Source organism: Hypoxylon trugodes (assembly GCF_022578975.1).
Source record: "Hypoxylon trugodes strain CBS 135444 unplaced genomic scaffold F4822scaffold_1, whole genome shotgun sequence".
Taxonomy (NCBI): domain Eukaryota; kingdom Fungi; phylum Ascomycota; class Sordariomycetes; order Xylariales; family Hypoxylaceae; genus Hypoxylon; species Hypoxylon trugodes.
The window spans coordinates 3,645,738-3,668,335 of record NW_026250016.1 but is presented as its reverse complement, the minus strand read 5'-3'; the positions used below and the strand labels follow the sequence as shown (position 1 = coordinate 3,668,335).

General features: G+C 46.6%; 9 protein-coding genes and 1 non-coding gene across 10 annotated transcripts; 5 read left to right on the top strand and 5 right to left on the bottom strand.

Moving 5' to 3' along the window:
* Positions 1–135: 135 nt before the first annotated feature.
* F4822DRAFT_387098 (LexA/Signal peptidase) lies at positions 136–887 on the bottom strand. Its single transcript, XM_051456778.1, has 2 exons — positions 505–887; positions 136–453 (listed from the first exon to the last, which is right to left on the bottom strand). Exons 1-2 carry the CDS (start codon positions 738–740, stop codon positions 174–176), a joined length of 516 nt encoding a protein of 171 aa, XP_051319887.1. The 5' UTR covers positions 741–887; the 3' UTR covers positions 136–173.
* Positions 888–2,789, bottom strand: F4822DRAFT_387097 (translation initiation factor 2, alpha subunit). Its single transcript, XM_051456777.1, has 4 exons — positions 2,321–2,789; positions 2,107–2,269; positions 1,842–2,049; positions 888–1,788 (listed from the first exon to the last, which is right to left on the bottom strand). Exons 1-4 carry the CDS (start codon positions 2,396–2,398, stop codon positions 1,305–1,307), a joined length of 933 nt encoding a protein of 310 aa, XP_051319886.1. The 5' UTR covers positions 2,399–2,789; the 3' UTR covers positions 888–1,304.
* A 161-nt stretch (positions 2,790–2,950) lies between these two features.
* On the top strand, positions 2,951–8,357 carry F4822DRAFT_37052 (lysophospholipase NTE1). Its single transcript, XM_051456260.1, has 3 exons — positions 2,951–3,514; positions 3,568–6,497; positions 6,689–8,357. The coding sequence occupies exons 1-3, from the start codon at positions 3,222–3,224 to the stop codon at positions 8,047–8,049; spliced, it is 4,584 nt and encodes a 1,527-aa protein (XP_051319885.1). The 5' UTR covers positions 2,951–3,221; the 3' UTR covers positions 8,050–8,357.
* On the top strand, positions 8,339–9,507 carry F4822DRAFT_37060 (carbohydrate esterase family 3 protein). Its single transcript, XM_051456261.1, has 3 exons — positions 8,339–8,737; positions 8,803–9,164; positions 9,223–9,507. Exons 1-3 carry the CDS (start codon positions 8,665–8,667, stop codon positions 9,481–9,483), a joined length of 696 nt encoding a protein of 231 aa, XP_051319884.1. The 5' UTR covers positions 8,339–8,664; the 3' UTR covers positions 9,484–9,507.
* A 2,600-nt stretch (positions 9,508–12,107) lies between these two features.
* Positions 12,108–13,078, top strand: F4822DRAFT_37019 (uncharacterized protein). Its single transcript, XM_051456254.1, has one exon. The coding sequence runs from the start codon at positions 12,295–12,297 to the stop codon at positions 12,904–12,906; it is 612 nt and encodes a 203-aa protein (XP_051319883.1). The 5' UTR covers positions 12,108–12,294; the 3' UTR covers positions 12,907–13,078.
* A 91-nt stretch (positions 13,079–13,169) lies between these two features.
* On the bottom strand, positions 13,170–14,906 carry F4822DRAFT_387088 (pyridoxal phosphate-dependent transferase). Its single transcript, XM_051456776.1, has 3 exons — positions 14,840–14,906; positions 14,620–14,782; positions 13,170–14,535 (listed from the first exon to the last, which is right to left on the bottom strand). The coding sequence occupies exons 1-3, from the start codon at positions 14,886–14,888 to the stop codon at positions 13,251–13,253; spliced, it is 1,497 nt and encodes a 498-aa protein (XP_051319882.1). The 5' UTR covers positions 14,889–14,906; the 3' UTR covers positions 13,170–13,250.
* A 723-nt stretch (positions 14,907–15,629) lies between these two features.
* Positions 15,630–15,703, top strand: F4822DRAFT_t9. Its single transcript has one exon. It is a non-coding gene; the product is annotated as a tRNA-Val (tRNA).
* A 59-nt stretch (positions 15,704–15,762) lies between these two features.
* On the bottom strand, positions 15,763–18,597 carry F4822DRAFT_387084 (AAA-domain-containing protein). Its single transcript, XM_051456775.1, has 3 exons — positions 17,946–18,597; positions 16,737–17,755; positions 15,763–16,675 (listed from the first exon to the last, which is right to left on the bottom strand). The coding sequence occupies exons 1-3, from the start codon at positions 18,349–18,351 to the stop codon at positions 15,953–15,955; spliced, it is 2,148 nt and encodes a 715-aa protein (XP_051319881.1). The 5' UTR covers positions 18,352–18,597; the 3' UTR covers positions 15,763–15,952.
* Positions 18,598–18,722: 125 nt separating this feature from the next.
* F4822DRAFT_387083 (uncharacterized protein) lies at positions 18,723–20,361 on the top strand. The gene has a single exon (XM_051456774.1). It carries the CDS (start codon positions 18,855–18,857, stop codon positions 20,214–20,216), a length of 1,362 nt encoding a protein of 453 aa, XP_051319880.1. The 5' UTR covers positions 18,723–18,854; the 3' UTR covers positions 20,217–20,361.
* Positions 20,324–22,468, bottom strand: F4822DRAFT_387081 (ras-domain-containing protein). Its single transcript, XM_051456773.1, has 3 exons — positions 21,872–22,468; positions 21,417–21,684; positions 20,324–21,253 (listed from the first exon to the last, which is right to left on the bottom strand). The coding sequence occupies exons 1-3, from the start codon at positions 21,899–21,901 to the stop codon at positions 20,940–20,942; spliced, it is 612 nt and encodes a 203-aa protein (XP_051319879.1). The 5' UTR covers positions 21,902–22,468; the 3' UTR covers positions 20,324–20,939.
* Positions 22,469–22,598: the final 130 nt, after the last annotated feature.

The window sequence follows — 22,598 nt, the reverse complement described above, 5'->3', positions numbered from 1 at the left end:
TCTGCGCTGTAGGAATGCACCTAACCAGGAATTGGTCCTGGGCTTTTACGGGTACCTACCTAGGTACATGTATGAGACACTCTTTCATCGCGACTCATTACGCATCTTATTACGTCCATACAACAATGCACCAGGGTTAGGAGAGAGCATGGAGTCTTGTCGTGGTTATTCTTTTAATTTCTAATATTTCCCGCAAATTCCCACCAGCGTACCTTACCAAATCTATGCCATGGCCATATAACATGCGTGATCTTACCAACGATGAGGTTCGTCGAAATTGGACCATAATCGTGGCTGTCTCTGCTTAGGCGCTCACCTCCATCACCCTCAACCCAGACATGCCCAAGAGGCACTCGGACAGTGGAAGCAGGATACGGACTTCGCGGTTTTATGACATCCCCTTCCAGTCCAACGACTCTCTTGACCACTAAGCTCTCTGGGTCACATGGGTTCCTATGAAAGCATGAGAATATAGATGCATAGGCCTTGTATATTGGTACTCACCAAAAGGTAACAATCATGCCTCGCCGCAACCCGTATTGGGCATTGAGCTTGCAGTTGATAACTACGTCATTCCGTGTTGTTTGGTCTTTTTCCGCATTAAAGTACGGATACATCGAGGGGCCGCTAATCCACGCAACTTCTCCAACGTAGTGGTTGAACATGGAGATGACTGGAATCCATGTTGCGAATGCGAATAGTCGGAAGCCGAATCTACCGACTCGCTGCCGAAACGCCATCAAGCGTGAGTCATTCTAGGGACTGGCCTAGATTGATATCTTGACTTCGCAGGAAACGGAAACAAAAATGTTAAAATATGGTAAGGATTGATTTTTGATTTTTGATCAGTAAGTTCAAATAAGTTCAAATCTTTCGCGATTTGATGTCTCCACCGGCGAAAGTGAATAGTAGATCTTATACGCATATTCTCTTTTAAGAAGATATTTGTTTAGTCATAGTCGGAACATTGGATAAATAGATAAATGAAGTCAAACAGGACTGATTTCCAGAGCATCACTTCTTCGTGTCAACACACCAACACGTCTCAAATATCGAAATGCCACAATTTGCGTTCATATCAAGAATTAAACACTTACAAAAGCAACCAAGCAGGATACTAATTCCGAAGTATTGCGTATTTTATTTCATTCCGAAAACAAAATGCTCTATTCGCATGCTAGGCACCAGGTACTTTTATGTTCCATGAATGTCAAGACCGCCAGGCACCTATAGTACCTTTTACCTAGCCATATACCCCTTTACGGTGTAACCTATTGAAATCATACTACCAACAGAGAGACGACTTAGACAGTCTCGGGGATGTTGTCATCACTCTCACTAACGCTCTCGTCACCGCTAACCTCCGCGTTTTCACGTTCCCGCTTCTCCATCAATGCTTGTAGCTCGGCATCATCCGAGTCTGTAACTGCCTTCGGCTCCATCTTGACGACAAGTTGGCCACCCGCGCTCGTAATGCTGTTGCGGATGTCGACAATAGCCTCCTCTAACCGCTGGATACCGACATTCTTGTCTAGGCACGTGCTCGTCAAAACGTAGAGCGGCGGAGAAACAAGTCTAACCTTCACTTGGTTGTCCTGGGTATTCCGCGCCTCGGCTGTTCTCAATGCTGCCTTCACAGCATCGATGCCGTCGTATTCAAAGCATGTAACCTCAATATCGGCACGAACTTTCGTAGGCTGAGGAGTAAGACGCTTTCCGATGTACGATTTCAGCTCTTCGGCCACCGGTTCGCTAGGGAATGTGATATCGCTCCATACATCAGGGTTCCTATTTATAGGTTAATAATAATCAGGCAATGCGACAAACACAGGGGTGCTCACGTTATGGAGAGCTTAAATGCGTCGATGGAGTGACCGAATTTCTTGTTCAATGGCCAAGCTATGCTTTCGTAGAGGGTCTCGATAGGAGTTTGCGTCTTCTCGGCAACGTGGCGCATGATCGAATGAACCATCTTGCTCTTGTTGTATCGCTCTTCGCACTTGACAATATCTTCCGGAGAGACTCGGCGCTTCGAAAGATCGATATATCCTAACGTCCATCAGCGATTATGCCCTTGCGTGATTATATATTTCTTGCCGCACATACCCTTCTCCTTGTCAACACGGAGCACCACCACAACTTCATTGCGTCCGACTCGGATCAACTTCTGGATACTTCGAATACGACGTCGGGAAAGTTCGGAGAGTAGAATCATGCCGTCGATGTTGTCGTATTCGAGGAGTTTGACATAAGCACCCATATCGGCGATCTGAACTCAGTTAGGCAAACTCGAGATATTATGCGGTGGTAGTTAACAAACCTGCTTGACATTGACCATGACGAAGCTATCGATCTCCGGATACTTCTCCTCGTAGAAGCGACAGTTTGTCAACGACATCTTGGGCAACAGTAGCGGTAGGCAATTTCAAGATAGTCTGATAGAAAAAGCCGGTTGTTGGCCCGAGATCGCGCGCTTCGGCGGGGTTAAAAGTTGTTTGCGAGTCGTAAATCCAAGAGTTATTTTCTCTTTCGCAGGATATATATGGGTATCGTACTCTTTCCGATGTTGTCGCGGGAAATATGCGCTTCGTCGTGTCGAAGTATGCTGGTTAGTTATTATTTTTCGTGATGTGCAAGAGAGAATCACAAATTTGTTCAATGATGGAAATCTTTATGACCTGAGCGTGGGGTGTGGCTCCTAAAGTTTTTGGCGGGGTTACCTAAAAGTACATTGGGTTTGTACATCCATCCTAGTATCCTAGGCAGTTTCCAGTGAAATTCAACCTTGGATGGAACCTGTGGAGGTTACGCCGATTACCTAAGCCACATATCTAGGTACACAATAAACAAGGACAATTCACTAGCTGTGGCTGGTTCGGATTATCCATGGAAAAGAAATTTACCGTAATCATAGGTCAGGAGGAAGGCCCACATGAGCACCTTCAAAAAACCAACGAAAGCTCCATCGAAAGCACATGTCTCGGAGCTTTCTTTCCTCTAAATAATATCCTCGATTTATTATAATCTATCCCGCCCCGATGTCTCTGGCGCCACGAACCCTCTGGAAACATCTTTCCAGTTCCAGCCAGTCAATAGACAGAGCCAGAAATTGGTTATTACATCGTACCGGTGGATGATATTTCTAATCATGATATAATTCAGCTATTCAATCAATCAAATAGATTTTTTTTTCTCCCTTCGCTCGTCGCACACCGACGATCATGGATGCGTCCACCGTCACCAGTGTCGAGATGGCTATCTCGCAGGCCGTATCGACTATTGCGAATACTTCTTCAGCTGCTGTAGCTTCCGCTGTTACACAAGTAGATGATGTCGCACGAGCTCAAGGTTCCTCTTCGTGGCTTGGCCTGATGGCTCGATTTGTTCTCTTCATACTCCACATCCTCTCGACAATCTTATACTGGAGTTTGAAGCTCACAACAATATCGGTGCCCACGTTACTATTCACGCTCTTTTCTACGAGCTTGACAGTAACAATGAATGCCACGACATTGTAATTATTCACTTTATTCTCATAGCCTCGGTAATGCTAATTTTTCAAACCAGGGCGCTGATTTTGTTCCTCATGTTCTCGGCAGTCACATGGTTTGTGAGATATCGCTACCTGAACATGTACTCTCGCCTTCCCCCGGAACCACAACGCAAGGAGCCCGAGTTAGATCTTTTTCCAGAAAGCCACGAGGAAGGTGCCAAGCCTGGCCTGACTAATTATCTAGATGAATTCCTCAGCGCCATTAAGATCTTTGGATATCTTGAGCGACCCGTGTTTCATGAACTGACCAGGAGTATGCAGACCCGGAAATTAATCGCCGGCGAGACACTAAACCTAGAGGAGGAGAAGGGATTCTGTCTTGTCGTAGATGGACTCGTTGAAATTTTTGTCAAGTCTTCTAACTCGGACACATCTTCTCGGTCCACCACCTTTGCTCACGAGGGATTGATGCAGTCTTCTGAAGATGAGCAGTCTATCCCTGGCCAGCAACGCTATCAGCTTTTGACCGAAGTCCGAAATGGCAACCCAATGTCGTCGCTCTTCTCTATCATGTCGTTGTTCACAGAAGATGTGAAGCTGAAGCTACCATCCGAAGATGGACTAGAGCCTGGCGGAACTGGTGGGCCTTCTGTCCATCAACGTCAGTCTAGTGCAGGTTTTCAGCATCCGCACGATATGTCAATTTTCTTGACGGAAGCCACCGATTCTGATCATGTAAGGTTGGCAGGAGAATCGGAGGTTACAACGCCCTCTTCTCCAAATCAAACCACATTACCAAAGATCCCTCCCATATCTTTGGATGACTCGCCATTGCCTCGAAATATGCACCGTCCTGCTCTGAAGAGAACGGCTGTGTCTGTTCATCCCGATATCATCGGTAGAGCAACGGTTGACACAACTATTGCAATTATACCCGCGAGTGCTTTCCGTCGTTTAATTCGAGTGTATCCTAAAGCGACTGCTCATATTGTTCACGTCATTTTGTCAAGGTTTCAGCGCGTTACTCTTGCTACAGCTTATAATTATCTTGGTTTAACAAATGAAGTCCTCCACACGGAGAAGAATATGATTCATTACACGACTTGCCAGTTACCCAATCTCCTCCGGGGTGATGCTTTGGAACGTTTAAAGGAGAAGTTCAAACAAGAACGGGAGAGAGCTGGCGAGGAGGAAACTGGTAAAGGAATTGCTTTACATAATGCATCAGCAACAGCTCGTCGTCGTAGGTCCTCGACGACTCTGCGCAAAGAAGCAGCACTTCAAGCAATGAGTCGTGCTCGGCCCCAGTCCGTCGTGGCATCTACAATAGTACCTCCGCAGGAACGCCTCTCCATCCATACTCCTAGCCCTGGCGATCTGTTAGCCAACGTCCAGATAGCCCGTGGTGGAGGAGCAAGATCGCCAGGAACACTCGAAATCCCAATAACGCAGTCATTCCACCCAGCGGATCTGCTCCGGGGAGAGGAATCTAGTCCTTTGGCTCAACGCGCATTTAATCCTTTCGCGACCCAGAAACGGGCTCGTCTATCGATTGACCCTCGCGAATCTGTGGACGAAGACAACTTGTTTCGAGTGTCTGTTTTAGAATGTGTCTTCAAAGCCCTGGGTATGAGCACTAGCGGATCATCATCCAGAGGTCCTGGATCCACAGAAGGGTCACCAAGGCTCGTTTCATACGATCAGAGAAGACAGAAAGCAGTGTTCAGTAACAATGCATTCGGATTTATGGATCCCTTCGACGGTGCGACGGACTGGGATGCTGAATCGATGACTTCCGGAGGCATTTCAATGTCAGGTACGCCGAATGTCCAGTATCTCGCTTCAGAAATGAAACATGATGTGGAAATCGTCTTTTTCCGTCAAGGTTCTGTTTTAGTTGAGCAGGGTGAACGAAGTCCGGGTCTTTACTACGTCATTGATGGGTTCCTCGACATCTGTGTCCCTTCAGAAGATTCGGGAAGTAATATCCTTAGCTCCTCAAGCAGGACGTCCGTAACTGCGATGCATAGAGCAGAATCCCAAGGACCTGCCGGTCGATCATCTTCCTTCGGTCCAGCTAAAGATTCCGAGCGCAATAGAAGCACGCCTGATGCGAGGAGGAATACTAGGTCAGAACGCCGCCGTGTCGGACTCGTGAAGCCAGGTGGTCTCGCCGGTTACATTGGCACGGTTGCCTCGTACAGGTCCTTCATCGATGTTATCGCAAAGACAGACGTATATGTTGGTTTCATACCAAGGGCGACCCTAGAGAAGATTGTAGAAAGATACCCAATTGTGCTTCTAACAATGGCAAAGAGGTTAACAAGTCTACTTCCGAGGCTCATCCTACACATTGACTTCGCTCTTGAATGGGTCCAAGTCAATGCTGGACAGGTATTATTCCATAAGGATGAAGAAAGCGAGGCTATTTACCTTGTGCTCAACGGAAGATTGCGATTAGTAGAGGATCGGAAAGACGGTGGGATGAATGTTCGCGCGGAATTCGGCCAAGGGGATAGTGTTGGCGAGCTCGAGGTCATGACCGAGTCGACACGTTCGGGAACCCTTCATGCTATCCGCGCCACAGAGCTGGTCAAGTTTCCTCGCACCTTATTCAACAGCTTGGCCCAGGAGCATCCAAATATCACTATCAAGATCTCGAAGATTATTGCAGCCCGAATGCGATTATTGGTCGATGATCCATCGAATCTAAACGGAAAAGAGGCTACTTCTGGCACATCGATCAACAGGGTTTCATCAACGCTCAACATAAGGACTGTTGCTATACTTCCAGTCAGGTCCGGCATTCCGATCGTCGAATTCGCAAATCGATTAATGAATGCCCTAGCGCAAGTCGGTACTCCAAATGGTGCCACATCTCTCAACCAAGCCGCAATTCTCAGTCATCTCGGTAAGCACGCATTTAACAAGATGGGGAAATTAAAACTATCCCATTACCTTGCCGACCTTGAAGAGAAGTACGGATTGGTTGTTTATGTTGCCGGTAAGTCCATCGCTATTTGAAGTTTCTTTTTCCTTTTTTTCTCTCCCAATGGTATGATGAGCAATTCACATCCAGAGCGCCGTCGATGAAGGCTATAAAACTCTAATTTTTTCCTGACCATTTCATATATGTTACGCATTTCACCTCAATTGACTTCTTGGTCATGCTTGAGACTAACATAAATCTACTAGACACGACTGTGACCTCACCTTGGACCCAAACATGTATCACACAGGCAGATTGTATCCTTCTCGTTGGCCTGGCTGAAGGTTCCCCCGAAATAGGCGAATACGAGCGTTTCATGCTCGGTATGAAATCAACCGCCCGCAAAACGCTGGTCCTCCTGCATGCCGACCGATACTCACCCCCCGGCCTTGCAAGAACGTGGCTTAGAAACCGCGTTTGGATCAATGGTGGCCACTATCATTTGCAAATGGCTTTCGAACCAAACATTGTTGGGCATCCGCCTCCAAGGAAGGGCGGCCCGACCCTAAAGGAGCGTGTGCAAATTCTCCAAGCCGAGATACAAAAGTATACAGTTCAAAAGATCCGCCAGAGGCCCTATTACTCGCCAGACGCTCCTTACAAAGGAGACTTTCAGAGACTTGCAAGAAGATTATGCGGCAAATCGATCGGTCTTGTACTCGGTGGGGGTGGGGCCCGAGGTATCGCACACATCGGTATTATTAAGGCTATGGAAGAGGCCGGCATCCCTATCGATATCGTTGGTGGTACCTCAATTGGCTCATTCATCGGAGCTCTTTACGCCCGTCATGCCGATATAGTACCAATGTTTGGTCTCGCTAAGAAATTTGCTGGAAGAATGGCAAGCATGTGGCGTTTCGCCCTAGACCTAACATATCCATCTGCATCTTACACAACCGGCCACGAGTTCAATCGCGGAATCTTCAAGACCTTTGGCAAGCATCAAATTGAAGACTTTTGGTTGGAGTATTACTGCAACACGACAAATATCAGCAAAAGCAGAGCCGAGATCCATACCAGTGGGTACGCTTGGAGATATGTCCGAGCTTCCATGTCATTGGCTGGTTTGCTTCCGCCATTGTGCGACGAAGGCAGCATGCTTTTGGACGGTGGATATATCGACAATTTGACCGTGTCTCATATGAAATCTCTTGGCGCTTCAGTCATTTTCGCTATTGATGTGGGAGCTGTAGACGACGATACGCCGCAAAGTTATGGAGATTCGCTGTCAGGATTCTGGGCATTCTTCAACCGGTGGAATCCTTTCTCAAGCACTCCAAATCCCCCAACCCTGGCAGAAATCCAGGCTCGACTAGCCTACGTGTCGAGTGTAGATGCTTTGGAACGAGCCAAAAACATGCCGGGATGCATTTACATGCGACCGCCGATTGATGAGTATGGAACCCTCGATTTTGGGAAATTTGACGAAATCTACGGGTTAGGATATAAGTTTGGAAAGGATTTCCTTGATCATCTAAAGGAAGATGGCGTGCTTCCATTAGTTGAGGAAACTGAGGCGAAGAAGGCATTGCGCAGGACAATGGCGCCTCGACGTGCAAGCATATAAGCGCAGTCAATACAAGCAATCCACAATCGCATCACCTTATTAATAACCAAATATTCACAGTACATATCATACCAAAAAATATATAGCACAGATTAATGGATACACCCAGACCTCTACAATTTGATAAATATCCGGTTCATAACAGTGACCCCCGAGCATAGTCGCAAAGTGGAACCATGGACACGATATAGAAGAAAACTCCAGTGTGTAGCAGAACCATGCCACAACAGCTTCCGGTGGCCATATTCTCTTTCAGGCTATATGAAGACTTCATCGAAATAACCCTTGAATACCTTCAATGAATGCCTACCACCTACCCCGCACGACCGTCAATCATCACCATCCAAATTATTGCTCCAGCAACAAAAATGATGCTCGAATATCATTACCGGTTTTGATGTTCGGAGGCACCCGGAGCTCTCTGTGGTAGTGGGATACCCTCGTAGATTCAAATAAAGATGGCGACCTGATTCTCGAACTGTAGATCAGTTCAAAGTAGTAATAAAATGTTGTTGACTTAACTAAGTTTTAATATTCATCTTCTTATCGTCCTCGAGCTTCGATCGTCTTGTATACACGCACCCAGCCTGATTTTTCTGTCCATTTCTCGCAGCCATGAAATTCAGAGGCATCTTAGCAGCAGCCAGCTTAATAGGCGCCGTGCTAGCCCAGGAGAAATTAAAAATCAGTGAGGTTCATTCTACCCAGATTCTTACGTCCTCCTCAAGCGTTGTCCTAACGTGTCGTTAAAAGTGCCTTTAGGAGACAGTATTACCGAAATAACGTGCTGGCGAGCGAAGCTATGGGACGATCTCAAAGCCAATAACCTAACGGACAAAATCGAGTTTGTGGGTTCGGTGAACAATACCCAGAAATGCGATACGGCGGACTCGGATTTCAAGAAGCAACATCATGAGGGGCATTCGGGGTACCTTGCCATTGATATCGCGTATGATCATATCGATACTTGGCTCAATGATACACAGCCAGATATTGTTATGTTCATGCTTGGCACGGATGATATCGCAAAGGGTCGGAGATTGGAGGATGTTGTGGAAGCGTATACGAATATGGTCAAGAGTATGCGAGAGATTAATCAGTATATGAAGATCATTGTAAGAGCATTCAGACTTCCCACTTCAATCCGTAGTCTGTTGCTAATTGAGGTTCCAGGTCGACACAGTGGTCCCCTTACCAGCAAATATGAACCCGGTGAAGAGACTCAACGACATGATTCCGGACTGGGCTGCGGAGCAAAATACGACCGACTCGCCTGTTTACGTCAATGATATATACCCCTTTCCGAATACCTACTTGAAGGATGGCATATATCCGAATGAGGAGGGTGAAGATACCATTGCCGATACCTTGAGCTCGCTTCTGACATGGATTATTGCTTCGAATACGACTGAGAACTCTACTACGTCTACCTAGGCTGTTGACTAGAGACGGAGTAAGGTAGTAGAGAGAAGAGGTACACGTTCATATATATATATATACAAGTTGTGAGCAAGACTTACAGTCAGTTAAAAAGGAGGCGAAATAGAGCAAACCATTGCAACAAGACTGAAGTTTCTCTACAATAGACAACACAGGGAATGATACTTGTCCATAAACAGCCCGCGTGTCCGAATATAGACCGCTTGAGACAGCATTTTCCTGTTTTCAAACAATGTTGTTGTCGCCGAATTTTGTGAATGTGTGCACGCCTTGTCCCATCTATAAATGCGCTGCAGGAAACCACGATTTCTTGCTTTTTCCAGCAAGTCAAAGAACCCTAAAATCTAGTATCTTACAAACATCAATCTTTGATTATCAATCATCAGTATCAGCTTTACTCAAAGACTACGAGTTAATCTTAGTACGTAAGTACCTTTAGGACTTTCAAGTTACACACAATGTGTATTCAGGAGTACCGTGTCCACTGGTGCACCCTCGGTATGCACCAGGTAGGTAGGGACCCCAGTTTCCGATACCCCTGCTCCATGTGTACTCTCGACACCTTTGGATCTTGTGGCAACGTCTCTGAAGGACGTTCCTCTACCTTCTTTACGAAGTGTGATGACTGTTTTAGTCAGCGCAGGGACATTTACCTTCTTGGGAGGGATATCAGATGGATGACTGAGATCATGTCTACGTTTTCTTCCGACTTTCGGAAGATGACCGGGGAAGAGAATGTAGACAAGAACAAGGACAAGCGTGGTTAAGTAACAGGAAAAGGAAGGTGAGATGTTAGGAATGGTGTATTGGGGTGCTCATAGACAAGATTGTAGACAAGGGAGTGAATAAAAAACAATAAAACCCAAAGAAAGTGTAATAAATTCAACAATGTGAATTTCTAAGGAGACGATAAGTATGTCACCTCTTTGAGTGATTCGTATTCTAAGAATAGGGGTAAAGGCAACTCGACTAACTACTTGAGATATTGTTGTCTACAACTCGTAGCAACTCAATCGAAGGAAACTAGGATAGGTTCTGAGACCTTAATACTCTAGGTTTGTTTAAAGCGGCGGGGTTGATCGGAATTGCGGCCTCAGTTCATAGCATTGGTAATTGTAAGGCCGAAGATCGAAACCCCCTTTTCCTAACAAACTAAGTTATCCTTTAAGTGACAACCCGTCAACTTAACTTTACACTTGTAGTAGACAAAGGTAAGATTGAGGCTCTAGAACCTTTTTTAGTTGCATCGCTGTATAAGGGGACCTCCCTGCCAAGAAAAGTGATTGGCGGACGGGTCCATATGACGAAAGAATGAGGAATCCTATGCGTATATACAAGTCTTCGCCATGACGACAACGTCCTTGGAAGAAACTTTCCTTTGACAATAAACTCATTGTCGACTCGTAAAATCTATTAAATACTTGTCTGTCCCCAGGGGATTTAAATGATCATGTTTTACGAACAATCCGTTAGAAATAATGAGCCGAGGAACAAACCAAAACGGTGAAAGAAACCGAGAAAAGAAACTCAAAGACATGTATACAGAACAAACAACCAACACTTCTGGGTGTCATCTACCCGACTGGATGCTCTCAGGCGAAATTCCACAGACGGTGAGGTACGGCAGCCCGGAAGACTACACGAGACAACACGTCAACCCATCCGATTTTGCCAGTTGTTAATGGTTGGGTCCGAGGCCAATGCCGCCCGGCAGATGAGTATAATGATGTTGGCCTCGGTGGGTAGCCGGGCTGTCACTCACTAACAATTGGGTTGAATCCAGTGGGTAGGATCACGGCGTTAAAGAGGTATGTTGTCAATATGTGTTAGCCTTAACTTCACTAATCACAGCTAACTTGTGTAATTGAGCAGTTGTCGCATCTTTAGTTCTGAAAGTCCGGTTTTGAATATGACATTTAACAGTCTTACACGACTTTTGCTTTGATAGCATACACACCGCTTCATGGGTGGAAGCATATAATCATTGGCAGGTCATGCCGTGTATGGTGTATGAAGGCTGTTGGGTATTTTGAGTGTTACGACATGACGACAAGCGGCTGGATCGATGCTTCCATCGTCATAGGTTTTTTATTATGAGAGGTATTATGATGACCTGGGGAAACAGACGAAAGAGACAAAGAGGAAGGGAAAAATGACGGCAAGCAAGCCACCAAACCAGATCGGGATTAGGGGCCATCTACGAATAACATCGGATACATTGATAGTGGCTTTTTCCTGCGCATCCGAATTCCGGGGATGACATCATATGTCATAATCCCAGTTCCGCTAGTCCCCCAAGTTTCTCAGATCCCAGATCCCAAACCGGAGGGATTGCTACGGCTCGACCCCTGATCCTTTCGCTGCGAAATGTTATTCCCCTATCGTCGAATGAAATGGGAATTGGAGTTATGGCGTCGCTCGATGATGGCATCCCACACCTGTCCACGTATGTCCGTCTAGGGAGGCGACATACTCCTTACCAACAGGGCGATCCCTAGCTTCCTGTCGTGATACCTACCCATGGCTGCTATGAACCGGCCCCCTCTCCCCTTCGCTTGTATGTATCACGATCGAGACACATACGCACCTACATATTTAGGGAAGACGAACGCCGTTTTTCTTCGTCTAACCCACAAAACCAACCCTCGCCCCATTTTATAGGCATTAAAAGTTACCACATAGTCTCTATTTTATAGTCTTGATCTGAGGCTAGTTATACTATTAACTATAACAATTTCTATATACGAACCAACTTATATCCGCCCATAAACCTAGAATCAACTCCCCAAACCGGAAGAAATAAAAATGGCAAAACACCCAGCCGACCCACGCACCTATCTCCCGTCTCGCGCTCATCCCGAGCATCGCTCCCATCGCAAGCAACTCGAAAAAGAGCACCCCTTTAGCTGGACCGAGCCCCTAGTTTTGGGCATGCTTGGCGTAGGGCTAGCCTGGAATATCGAGAAACAAGTGAGAAAGCATGAGGAGCGAAAAGAACGAGAAGGTCAAGATACCAAAGATCGCGATGACAGACGCAGAAGACGGCGGGAAAGACAAATTCGTGACGGAAGCTTTGATCCCTCAAGGCAAGATGATGAAAGTAATAGTAGCGGAAGTAGAGATAGGGAGAGAGGTAGCGAGAGAGAAAGGGGCAGTGATAGGGGAAGTGTAGCAAGAGATACTGTGGACCTAGAAAGGAGCCGGAGAAGAGGTCGTAGCAGTCGACGTGATCGTGTGCAATCTGTCGATACAGGCCATCATGACGACCCGAGGTATATCGAAGATGACCGGTATTACGAACAATCGCGATACGACCGAGCGTCTAATGACACTAGATACAACCCATACATACAAGACGACGCCGAAACTGGGCGAGGCCGTGATACGTATAGCAGAAGTCGTCGCGACTCTTGGTAGTTGTTGGCGTTTTTCTCAATCTTACGATCACGACCATATGCTACAATTTCGTTTCATTCTTTCAGTTGTATTAGGCATTTCAATCGCAACTGAGGCGGCGTTTTTTAAGGAATACGGGAAGCATCAGACCTCGGGGTTTGGTCGTTTGGGATGCATCAAAAGAGAAGAGGAAAATGTAAGGCGTCAGGCATTTTCTATTAGTTAGGTTACATCATACGCATATCACGATTTTATGAACAATTCATCACATCTGTTGTCTCAATTGCTTCATGATCGACCTTTTTATTGTAATTTCGTCTACATCATAGCTCATGTATTTCTATCCCAATCTAACCCGGTACATTTTACCTAAGTGTCTTCTCAGCCGCTTCTACCAATATCTCGCAATGCTTCCTAACATGATGTTCCTCCACATTTACCGACGCCGGGTTATGCCGAATAGCGAATACATCGCCGACAACAGTACTCGACAAGAAAATCTTGCCTTCCTCTACCACACTATCGTACATTTTCTTTGTGAGTGCATTCTGCTGCTCAAGCGTCGTACCTGGCTTTACCAACTTAAACGCGGTTAGAGCAAACCGGGGACCAGTGACGATCTCAAACAGATCCGGTCTACTCCGCAACATCTTGGCGAATCTCTCGGCGAGCTTGATATGCTTTCGGATATGCGTGCGCAAGCCCCTAATTCCATACGAGCGCAATACAAACCAGACTTTCAAGGAGCGGAATCGCCGGCCGAACGGGATTTGCCAGTCGCGGTAATCAGTCACGAGTCCGGAGTCAGTATGTTGGTTCTGCAGGATGGGTAACGAGACGCTCAAAGCGTCGGTTAAGTAACGCCGGTTCCGAACCCAGACGGTGCTGCAGTCGAAGTTGACGAGGAGCCACTTATGCATATTCATATTAAAACTGTGGAAACGTTCGAAAGTCTTAGTGAGGTACTGATATTCCGGGCATATCAGCGCGGCACCAGCGTATGCAGCATCCACATGTACCCAGATCTCGCCGGGCTTATCAAGTGGCGCTAGCTCATCGAGAACTGCTGCGATGCCCTCGAAGTCGTCGATTGCGCATGTGTCTGTGGTGCCTAGCGTCGCTGTTAAGTAAAACGGCTCCAGACCCTTAGCACGTAGAGCTACGATCAGACGGCGAAGTTCCGGACCCGTCATCCGGTACCCGTCGGCTGCATGCACAGGCACGGCGCGATACCGTACACCAGCGATCTGCGCAGCTTTTTTGGTTGCGCTGTGCGTTCCTGCACTGCCAATCGCTACTAATTTGCTGCGGCGCAGGGCGATTGCGTCTTCACGCTCTTCCTCGTCGGTGATATCTGCTGTTGCTTCACGTAGGTACTTATCGCGAGCCGCGACTAAGACGGTGGCAATAGCCTCGGAAGCAGTGCCGTGGATAACACCCCCGCCATTGGTGGGGCCTGTTGAAAGATAGCAGTCAGGTAGAGTGAAGGCTTTGGCTAGCCAGTCCATCACAATGGTTTCTAGTTCCGTGACGGCTGGTGAGCATATCCAGTTGAATGCGGCGCCGGTGAAGGCGGTTGAGTACATCTCTCCGAGCATAGCCGGAAAGCTGCTGGATGAGGGAAACCATGCTAGGAAATTGGGCGACTGCCTGGATTTTATTAATTCCAGTTAACTTATAAATTCCCATCGGATTTTGAGAAGTGAGTAGTAATATATAAAAGGGGTAGCAGACCAATGCGTTATGCCGGGAATAATCTTGGCTTCGATATCTTTCTGGATATCAGCCCAGGCCTCCCCGAACTGAGGGGCCTCTTCCGGTATGAGTTTTCTTAGGTAACCGGGTTCAACATTGGAAGCGACACGTCGACCTTCGATTGTGTCGTAATATTTAACAACTAACCAACGTGTTAATGATGATCATCCGGGTTACCAGGGAAGGTCACGAGACTCACTTTGATCGATGGAGGATATGGCCGCTTCTCGGAATTGCTTGGAATCCATGGCGGCCGAATTGTCTTCTCTTTCTTGGTCTGACATGTAGTGAAAAGTTAAGATCAAGTTTATATAATTGGTAATAGAGCTTGGGTATGAATTACTCAGTGTCGATGGGAATAGGATTATTCAAGAAGGGGGTCTGGGGGGGGGGGGGGGGAGGATTATGACAATCCTTTATTCAATTCCAATTCTATAATTATGCACACATACCTAGGTACCTAAGAAGGAGGTGCTATATTATGAAGGTTTGCGACAGTGAACAGCGCTCCACCTTTTTATCCTTTTTAACTACTACGTAAATCTCGTGGTGCGGGACAAATAGAAACCGGTCGCTTCTTAGTCTCGCAACTTCCTTTTCTTTTTTCGAAGGGCGTAAAAATGGCATAAAATGTCATAAGATCCAAGAACTTTACATACCTGCGGACAAGAATGTTAATCGAGTGCCCAGTCCCAAAGAAGGAAAGTCCGGATGCAAAGTAAAGAATTATAATCTCCCGTTAGTATCTTGTACTCTTTTGCCTATCATGACTAGAACTACCAAAGTATTGAATATGTCGATAATTCGTAGGAAAGCACGTAGTCAGTAATGGGTCAGCAAACTATTACGTACGTTATTGTACTAGTACGGTAGCAAAGTTCAACTAGGTTACAACAACTATCCGATAAACTCGGAATCTCTATGGAGGAATTGTCATATACTGTTGTAATAGACCAACTTTTCACTATCAGACGGTCCCCGTTAAGCATGGTTTCGTGGTGTAGTTGGTTATCACGTCAGTCTAACACACTGAAGGTCTCCAGTTCGAGCCTGGACGAAATCATCTATTTTTGCCAATTTTATAGACAATTTGGTCATTTACTATCTATTTTGTTTTTTGAGGTATAATTGAATCCGCCTGCCCCAGCCTTCGTAATATTCTTCATACTTCTTTTTTTTTTTTTCCCCCTGCCCTCAACAATGCTCAAATCCCACCTTGCAGTTCCTTAGACCTTAGGAACAATTAGAGATAACACATAGGATGGCACATATGTGCAAATCAAGTAATGGCATAACTTTGTATTTAGATATCCTATGACCTAAACGACTCTCCCCATTCCCTATAATGATCCAACATATCCTGCGTGACCAACTTAGGCGTCTTCCGAATCGCTGCATGCAGCACTTCCATAGCCGGTTTCTCCCCTTCCCCATCCGCATCATCTGCATCCCAAAACGCTTTGTCGCAGATACGTGCAATCTCCGCACCGGAGTAACCATCTGTATACTGTGCCAACTCCGTGGCGTCAACGCCATCGGGAAATTGTAACTCCCTTGACTTGCTAACGAAAATAGCTTCTCGAGCCCGTGCATCAGGCAGCGGCACATAAATCAACTCATCAAACCGCCCCGGCCTTCGTAATGCTGAGTCCAATAGCTCCGGTTTATTCGTCGCAGCAAGGACAAATACTTCTCCAATGCGCTCGAAACCATCCATCTCCGTCAACAGGGTAGTGAGAGCTTGTACCCCGCCACTAGAACCGCCACCACCGGAAGCAGAACGCGATCCGGCGATCGAGTCGAATTCATCGAAGAATATGATGCTGGGGCTTGCTTCGCGGGCGCGTTTGAATAAGTTCCGGATAGAGCGCTCTGTCTCACCTACGTACATATTGAGAAGTTCTCCACCTTTGACGGCGAAGAAGTTGAAGTCGGATTCGGTGGCCATGGCTTGTGCCGTCATTGTCTTGGAGCAGCCGGGTGGTCCGTAGAGTAAGACACCTTTCGGCGGCTTTGACATGCGGGCACGGGGACCCTAAAATGACGTGATGTCGTTAGTAGAATTTCTCCGGTATTGGATGTGGGGGTAGACATACCGTTGGATGCCGAAGCACTCTTTGTAAGGCAATTTTGACATCTTCATAACCGCCAATATCACTCCAGCGTACTGTTGGTGGCTTGAGGTTGATGTCATGCATGGCGGTAGGCCGCACCTCCTGTAGTCCCTTTGTAACATCTTCCCATGTTAGGGGCTCCGTCTTTGAGGGTTTCCCTACTCGCTTTTTCCATGCTTTGGTAGCCTTGTAGAGGACTTTTCTTAAATCGGCACCAGTATATGCATGTGTACGGTCGCCAAGGTCTGAGACATACTGATCGAATACGTCAGAGGCAAAGGTTGGCTTATGATAACGGATAATTTCTTTGCGGCCTTGGGCATCCGGGACGGGAAGAGCAATGTGTTCCTCAAACCGACCAGGGCGCTGAAGCGCAAGAGGGATGTCATTCAGGAAGTCGAGACACGCCGCAACCACTAGAACATGCGGTCTCTTATTTTGTTGGCGTGCCTTATTTGTCAGAGCGTCAAGTCCCTCGCCAATAGTTTCGACCATAACAAGGCGATTTGCTTGGTCCTTTCCGATTAACCTCGTTATGTCATCTATCAAAATAATCGTCGGACTGCGTTGCTCTAGTGCAGTTTTGAAATGAGACTGAATAGTTGACGATTTGTCACTATAAGTTAACCGAATAACTCTGCCCCAGTTAGTGGCAGCAATATGATCCAGTAACATCGATTTTCCCGTCCCATGGCTCCCGTGGATAATGATGCCACATGAATAAGTCGGTATAGTAAATCCTTCAAATTCAACATCGAAGTCATTGAAAAATTCGTTAAGCTCATCTATTTGTCGGCTCATACCGGGGAGCGAGCTGACTTCTAACTTGCCCCGTGTCTGGCTCGCTTCATCATTGGAAAATTCAACAACGGTAGTTCCAGGGGCGTATTTAGCAACACCATCAGCTCTACCGTTTATAGAAGTGACTACGAATGAGCGCCTTGAGCCATTTAAGACAACGTCATCGAATGATAGGCCCGGTAAGATATATTCAGCTACCTCTATTAAATCTTGTCAGACTATGATACATGACTAGGTTCGACAAAAAGCATATAAAACGAATGTGAGATTTGAAATAAAAAGAATATATTATAACCCCATCGAATTCTCCGTATTCGAATATAACCATTCAGACCTCTGTAATCCAAAGGGAACTTATGAAGAATAAGGGATTGGACTATTATAACTCACCTAGTCGGCTTTCGAGGTGGTATTGCCATCTCGTCTGCTCTGAGCTGGGCAATGGAGCAGCTTCAGGGGTCGTTTCTTTCATAATAACGACCCCAGCGTCGGGAACGGGGCCATTGCCCGGGGTAACTTTAGCCACCTGGCCGAGTTCTAGGCTGGCTAACTTCTGGAAAACCCTACTAACTGATATAATGTTGTTTGCGACGTTTTTGTCTGGAGCCGGCCAGGCCACGGCCTCCCATCGATTGGCACTATCTGTCTCGACATTACAGAGGTATGCTGTAGTAAAACCTCCTAAGGCGAAAGTCGAGGGATGTATGAATATTTTGGCTGCATTCTTGTAATTTGGATTCTTTGGGTTGGCCACTTCTTGTGGCTGGAGCCGAACTTTGAAATCGTCTCTCCCCATTTTTGTTTTTCTGTTGAGTATTTCGTGATTTTATAAAAAGTCTTGGCTCAGGTATATGGGTATCCAGAGGGCAGGTACTTGACTATGAAACTCTCGGTAGAATTGCGGGTTAGATTTATAATATTCGCCGTAAGAATATTGCTCATTTTCAATATAGAAATTTTATATTCTTCTTATAGTTGCGAAAGAAGCTTCATATGATCGAACCAAGTATAAGTAAATGAAAAGAATTCGAGTGCTAGTATTTTGTGGGACTACTAAAACTCAGTGCAACTTCTCGTACCTAGAGGCGCTAATAAAAGCGCCTAAACTGCCCTATGATGTTGCATTTTTATAGCGCTACGTTAGGGAAGGTGCTGTATCGATAGCTATTCCCCTCCTAAATTACACACTAAAAACTCGATCGGCTCCAACTTTTTTTTCATCCCATACGATTTCAACTCCCTCAACGAACCCACGTTCTGCATTGCAATGCGTAGGGCATCATCACATTTTGTCGCCTCATGCTCCTACGACAGCTCCAGCGGCCATCTTCACGATCGGTAGCCGCAGTAGCAAAAGTATGGCGACCGACATTTACAGCCCTGCTGCACGGTAGCAGCCGGCAACCACAATTTACACACCCTTCATCGTCATCCCAGCACAACAGCGAAGATGACGCAAAATCCCCGAATAAACCCCTTTCCCTCTTCGAGCGCCTCTTCCCCGAGGAAGCAAAGCAAGCACGCAACTCCACTGACTCAAAATGGCCTAAGAAACCCCGCTCCCAACTTTCCAACACAGACGACGAATCCTCCCCTCTAACCGTGGCCGAAGACGAACACTTCTTCCAGCACCGCTTCGCTGATGCCGAGTACCTCGAGTTCAGCCTCGACGGTGAACTCGATCTACCCGAAAATGAAAACGACACTAACCCCGACACCGCCTCCCTACGCGCCAAAACCATGCTCATCCTCTCGGCAGCCAGCAAGCAACTCTCACTAAGCGACTTCCAAGGCCTAGGCCCCCGCGGCGCACACGTCGAAGGTTGGGTCGGCGTGGGCGGGGGTGCAGCGCGCGTCGTACCCGCTAGAGACCCGGATACCTTACAACCGCTAGGCCACTACTTCATACTCTTCGACAGTCATGACGCAGCAGTTGCGTACCGCGACGAAGTCGAGCGCTTATGGGAGCTCGGAAAAGCGCGGCTCGCTGAGCGGGATGTGTATAACGGGGAGCGGGAGAAAGATATGCGAGGTCGAGCCGTAGAAAGACGACCGTTAGTTCGGGGAGATGAGGATGTAGATGTTGCGCTGAAGTCGTTTACCCTAGTCCCCCCATCGCAGAGGTATCATCTTGAGCTTTCATCAGGGAGGGGGAATATGGTCGACGATTTAGACTCCGGTGGTGGGTCGTTTGTCGATCAACTTGCTGCGAGGGCTGGGTCGAGACATTTGGTTCTTGTTACTGTGGATGGAGGACGCATTTCGGTGGATACGCTGCGCCAAGCTATTGAGGAGGATGGTGTAGAGCGGAATCTACCGTGGCGGGTGACGGATCTTGAAAATGGTATTTTGCCGTTCGGGAAGAGTGTTTTGAAGAAACATGATAGGACTTTCGAGCAAAGTCTATTGGATCAAACTGGTCAAGCTGTAGGCGAGACCAATGTGGATGAGAACAGAGAGGGTGCGGAAGTAGTAGATGACAAGAAGTATAGACGGTATCCCCGGTTCATTATACCATTCGAGGATGCCGCTGAGGCACAGCGCTTCGTAAGGGGATGGCACCGAAGACAGTTCAAGCTACGCATGAGCATCGAGGAGAACGAGGACAAGCAAGTGAATTGGGACGAAATTAGGACACTCAATACTTCAGTGCTGTGGTAAAGTATATGTTAACTTCCTAATATTCTACCGTATACTAGTATATTACCCTTAATAGAGAACACTTATGTTTATATAAGCAATCACATGTCATATTCATCAGAATTGGGTATCGGGAATAAAATAAGTCAATTTTCCAATGCGAGTATCACGGCATTCCTTACATCAATGGGTACACAATAGGACAGACACAGCCAACGAAGACAGCAACAATGATAATGATGACTGGAAAATGTATTAGACCCATATCAACCAAACTCCGCCAATATAGTAAGTCGCCCTCACGTTGCCCCCCAGGCCTCATTCTTCCTATGTGATTGTGATGGTGTTGTGTGTTCGCGTCTCTGTGATGTGAAAATGTCTATCGTAAAAAAAGCAAGCAAGCAAGCTTTTGCTTAAAACAGTCCAGCCTTCGTCTTGCCTTGCCTAATCTTTCTGACTTTGTTAGCTGTCCGCCACCCGTTCCCCTCCTTATTCCCCGTTTCCAGAGGTAATACACTTCCACTCCTTGCTTTGCCTTCTTCGGTCCTTGAGGAGGGGGTTTCTTCTGTCTCCTCATTTACTCACTCTCACGTTGAGGGTTCCTCCATAAATCATATGCCTCGGTCTACTGTAAACTCGCTTGATAACAAGAAATTTGTGCTAAGCCCTTGGGTCTAGCCTGGCATCTGTCTGCCTGTCCCCTCGCCTTCTTCTCACCTTCAATAAAAACCCTGCTTCTCAGTTTTAGCAGCACTTCCCCTGTCCGCCACTGCCTTCTCCTTGGGATACGTTGACACCTGATGTTGCGGACTCGTTCTTAGAGGTAACGATGATGCGCTTTTTGATGTCGGCGGCTAGGCTGTAGAAGGCTTCGTCGATGTTGATATTGCTCTTGGCAGAAACTTCGAGGAAGGGGATGCCTAACTCCTTAGCAAGTGCTTCGCCTTGTTCTGTTGAGACGACGCGCTTCTCTTCCCAGTCGCACTTGTTGCCGATGAGGATCTTGTTTACGCCTTCGGTGGCGTGCTGTTCTACGTTTGCGAACCACGTTCGGATGTCTATAAACTGTGAATTAGCATGTCGATATTATAAAGCCCTAATCCTGAATTGTTGGCTGTTCTTGATTTGTCCGTAGCCTACTTGAGCCCCGCCTCCACTTCGATAGCTTATCTTTTGTGACGGACGTAGCGGTCGGAATAGGGAAGTGGCGGTAATGCTTACTCTCAAAAGACCTTTGATCCGTAACATCATATACTAGAAGGATACCCATCGCGCCGCGATAATAAGCCGTCGTGATGGTTCGGAATCTCTCCTGTCCGGCCGTATCCCATATTTGTAATTTCACGCGCTTGCCATCGAGCTCGATCGTACGAATCTTGAAGTCGATACCGATGGTGGTGATGAATGACGGTGTGAAGGAGTCTTCGCTGAATCGTAGCAGGCAGCAAGATTTACCGACGCCGGAATCGCCGATTAGGAGAAGTTTGATCTACATGGCGAGAAGTATCATCAGTATAATGTATTGAAATATTTGGTGGTATATGGCGAGTGTAATATGGACACGGCTGAAGATGGTATGGTGTCTAATAAACCAGGTATCAAGTGATCTCCATCCAATGTATCTATATGACCGTGGCAGGCAACTCGAAAGGAAGGGAGAGAGGCTGTGGACGTACTAAGAAGTCATAGTTTCGGTTGCCCGACATTTTGGCGGAATCGCTCGTCCTAGACGGCAGAGAATATTACGGAAGATTCGCTCGTTCGTTTATCGTTTCGTCGATGGAAGATACGGACGTATAGGCGGTGTCGAGTTGTAAGATTGGGTTATTTTTCTTTGGATATTTCTTCACTGGAAGCACAAACAAGACGTGTCGTCAGATGTGGCAGTAATAGTGATGGTAACAGTGGCGGTGGTAGCAGCGGTAGCGGTGCCGTAGCGGTAATACTCCAGCAGTTGAATACACTAGGTGGACAAGTACATGTAACCTTTCTCTTGGTACAAGTAATTCCTCTTGTCTAACTCGCTTTGTACTAGCCACCCTACCTAGTAGCCCTAGCAAAGAAGTTATGTTAGGCTGTAGGTAGTTGTAGGTAGTTTCGGAGGATAGAAACCTTTAAGGGTATATCTTTGGTTGATTTGGTTATAGTTCAGAAGTATGAGAATTGCCTGAGAGCATTGAATTGATTTAGATGGTGGATTTCTATGCATTTACTTGGGTAACAATTCCAACAAGCAACTCCCCAAAACGGTGTGCATTTCTAGAATACAAAGATTTAATGGAGTTGTTGAACCAACCGAGGCAGCCTCAAACCTTACCTTACATTAGGTACCTAGATACCTTCCTACTCAGGCTAGCAATATTATGCCTTGAATGCCCTATTACAATCCCAAGATGTAGTTGT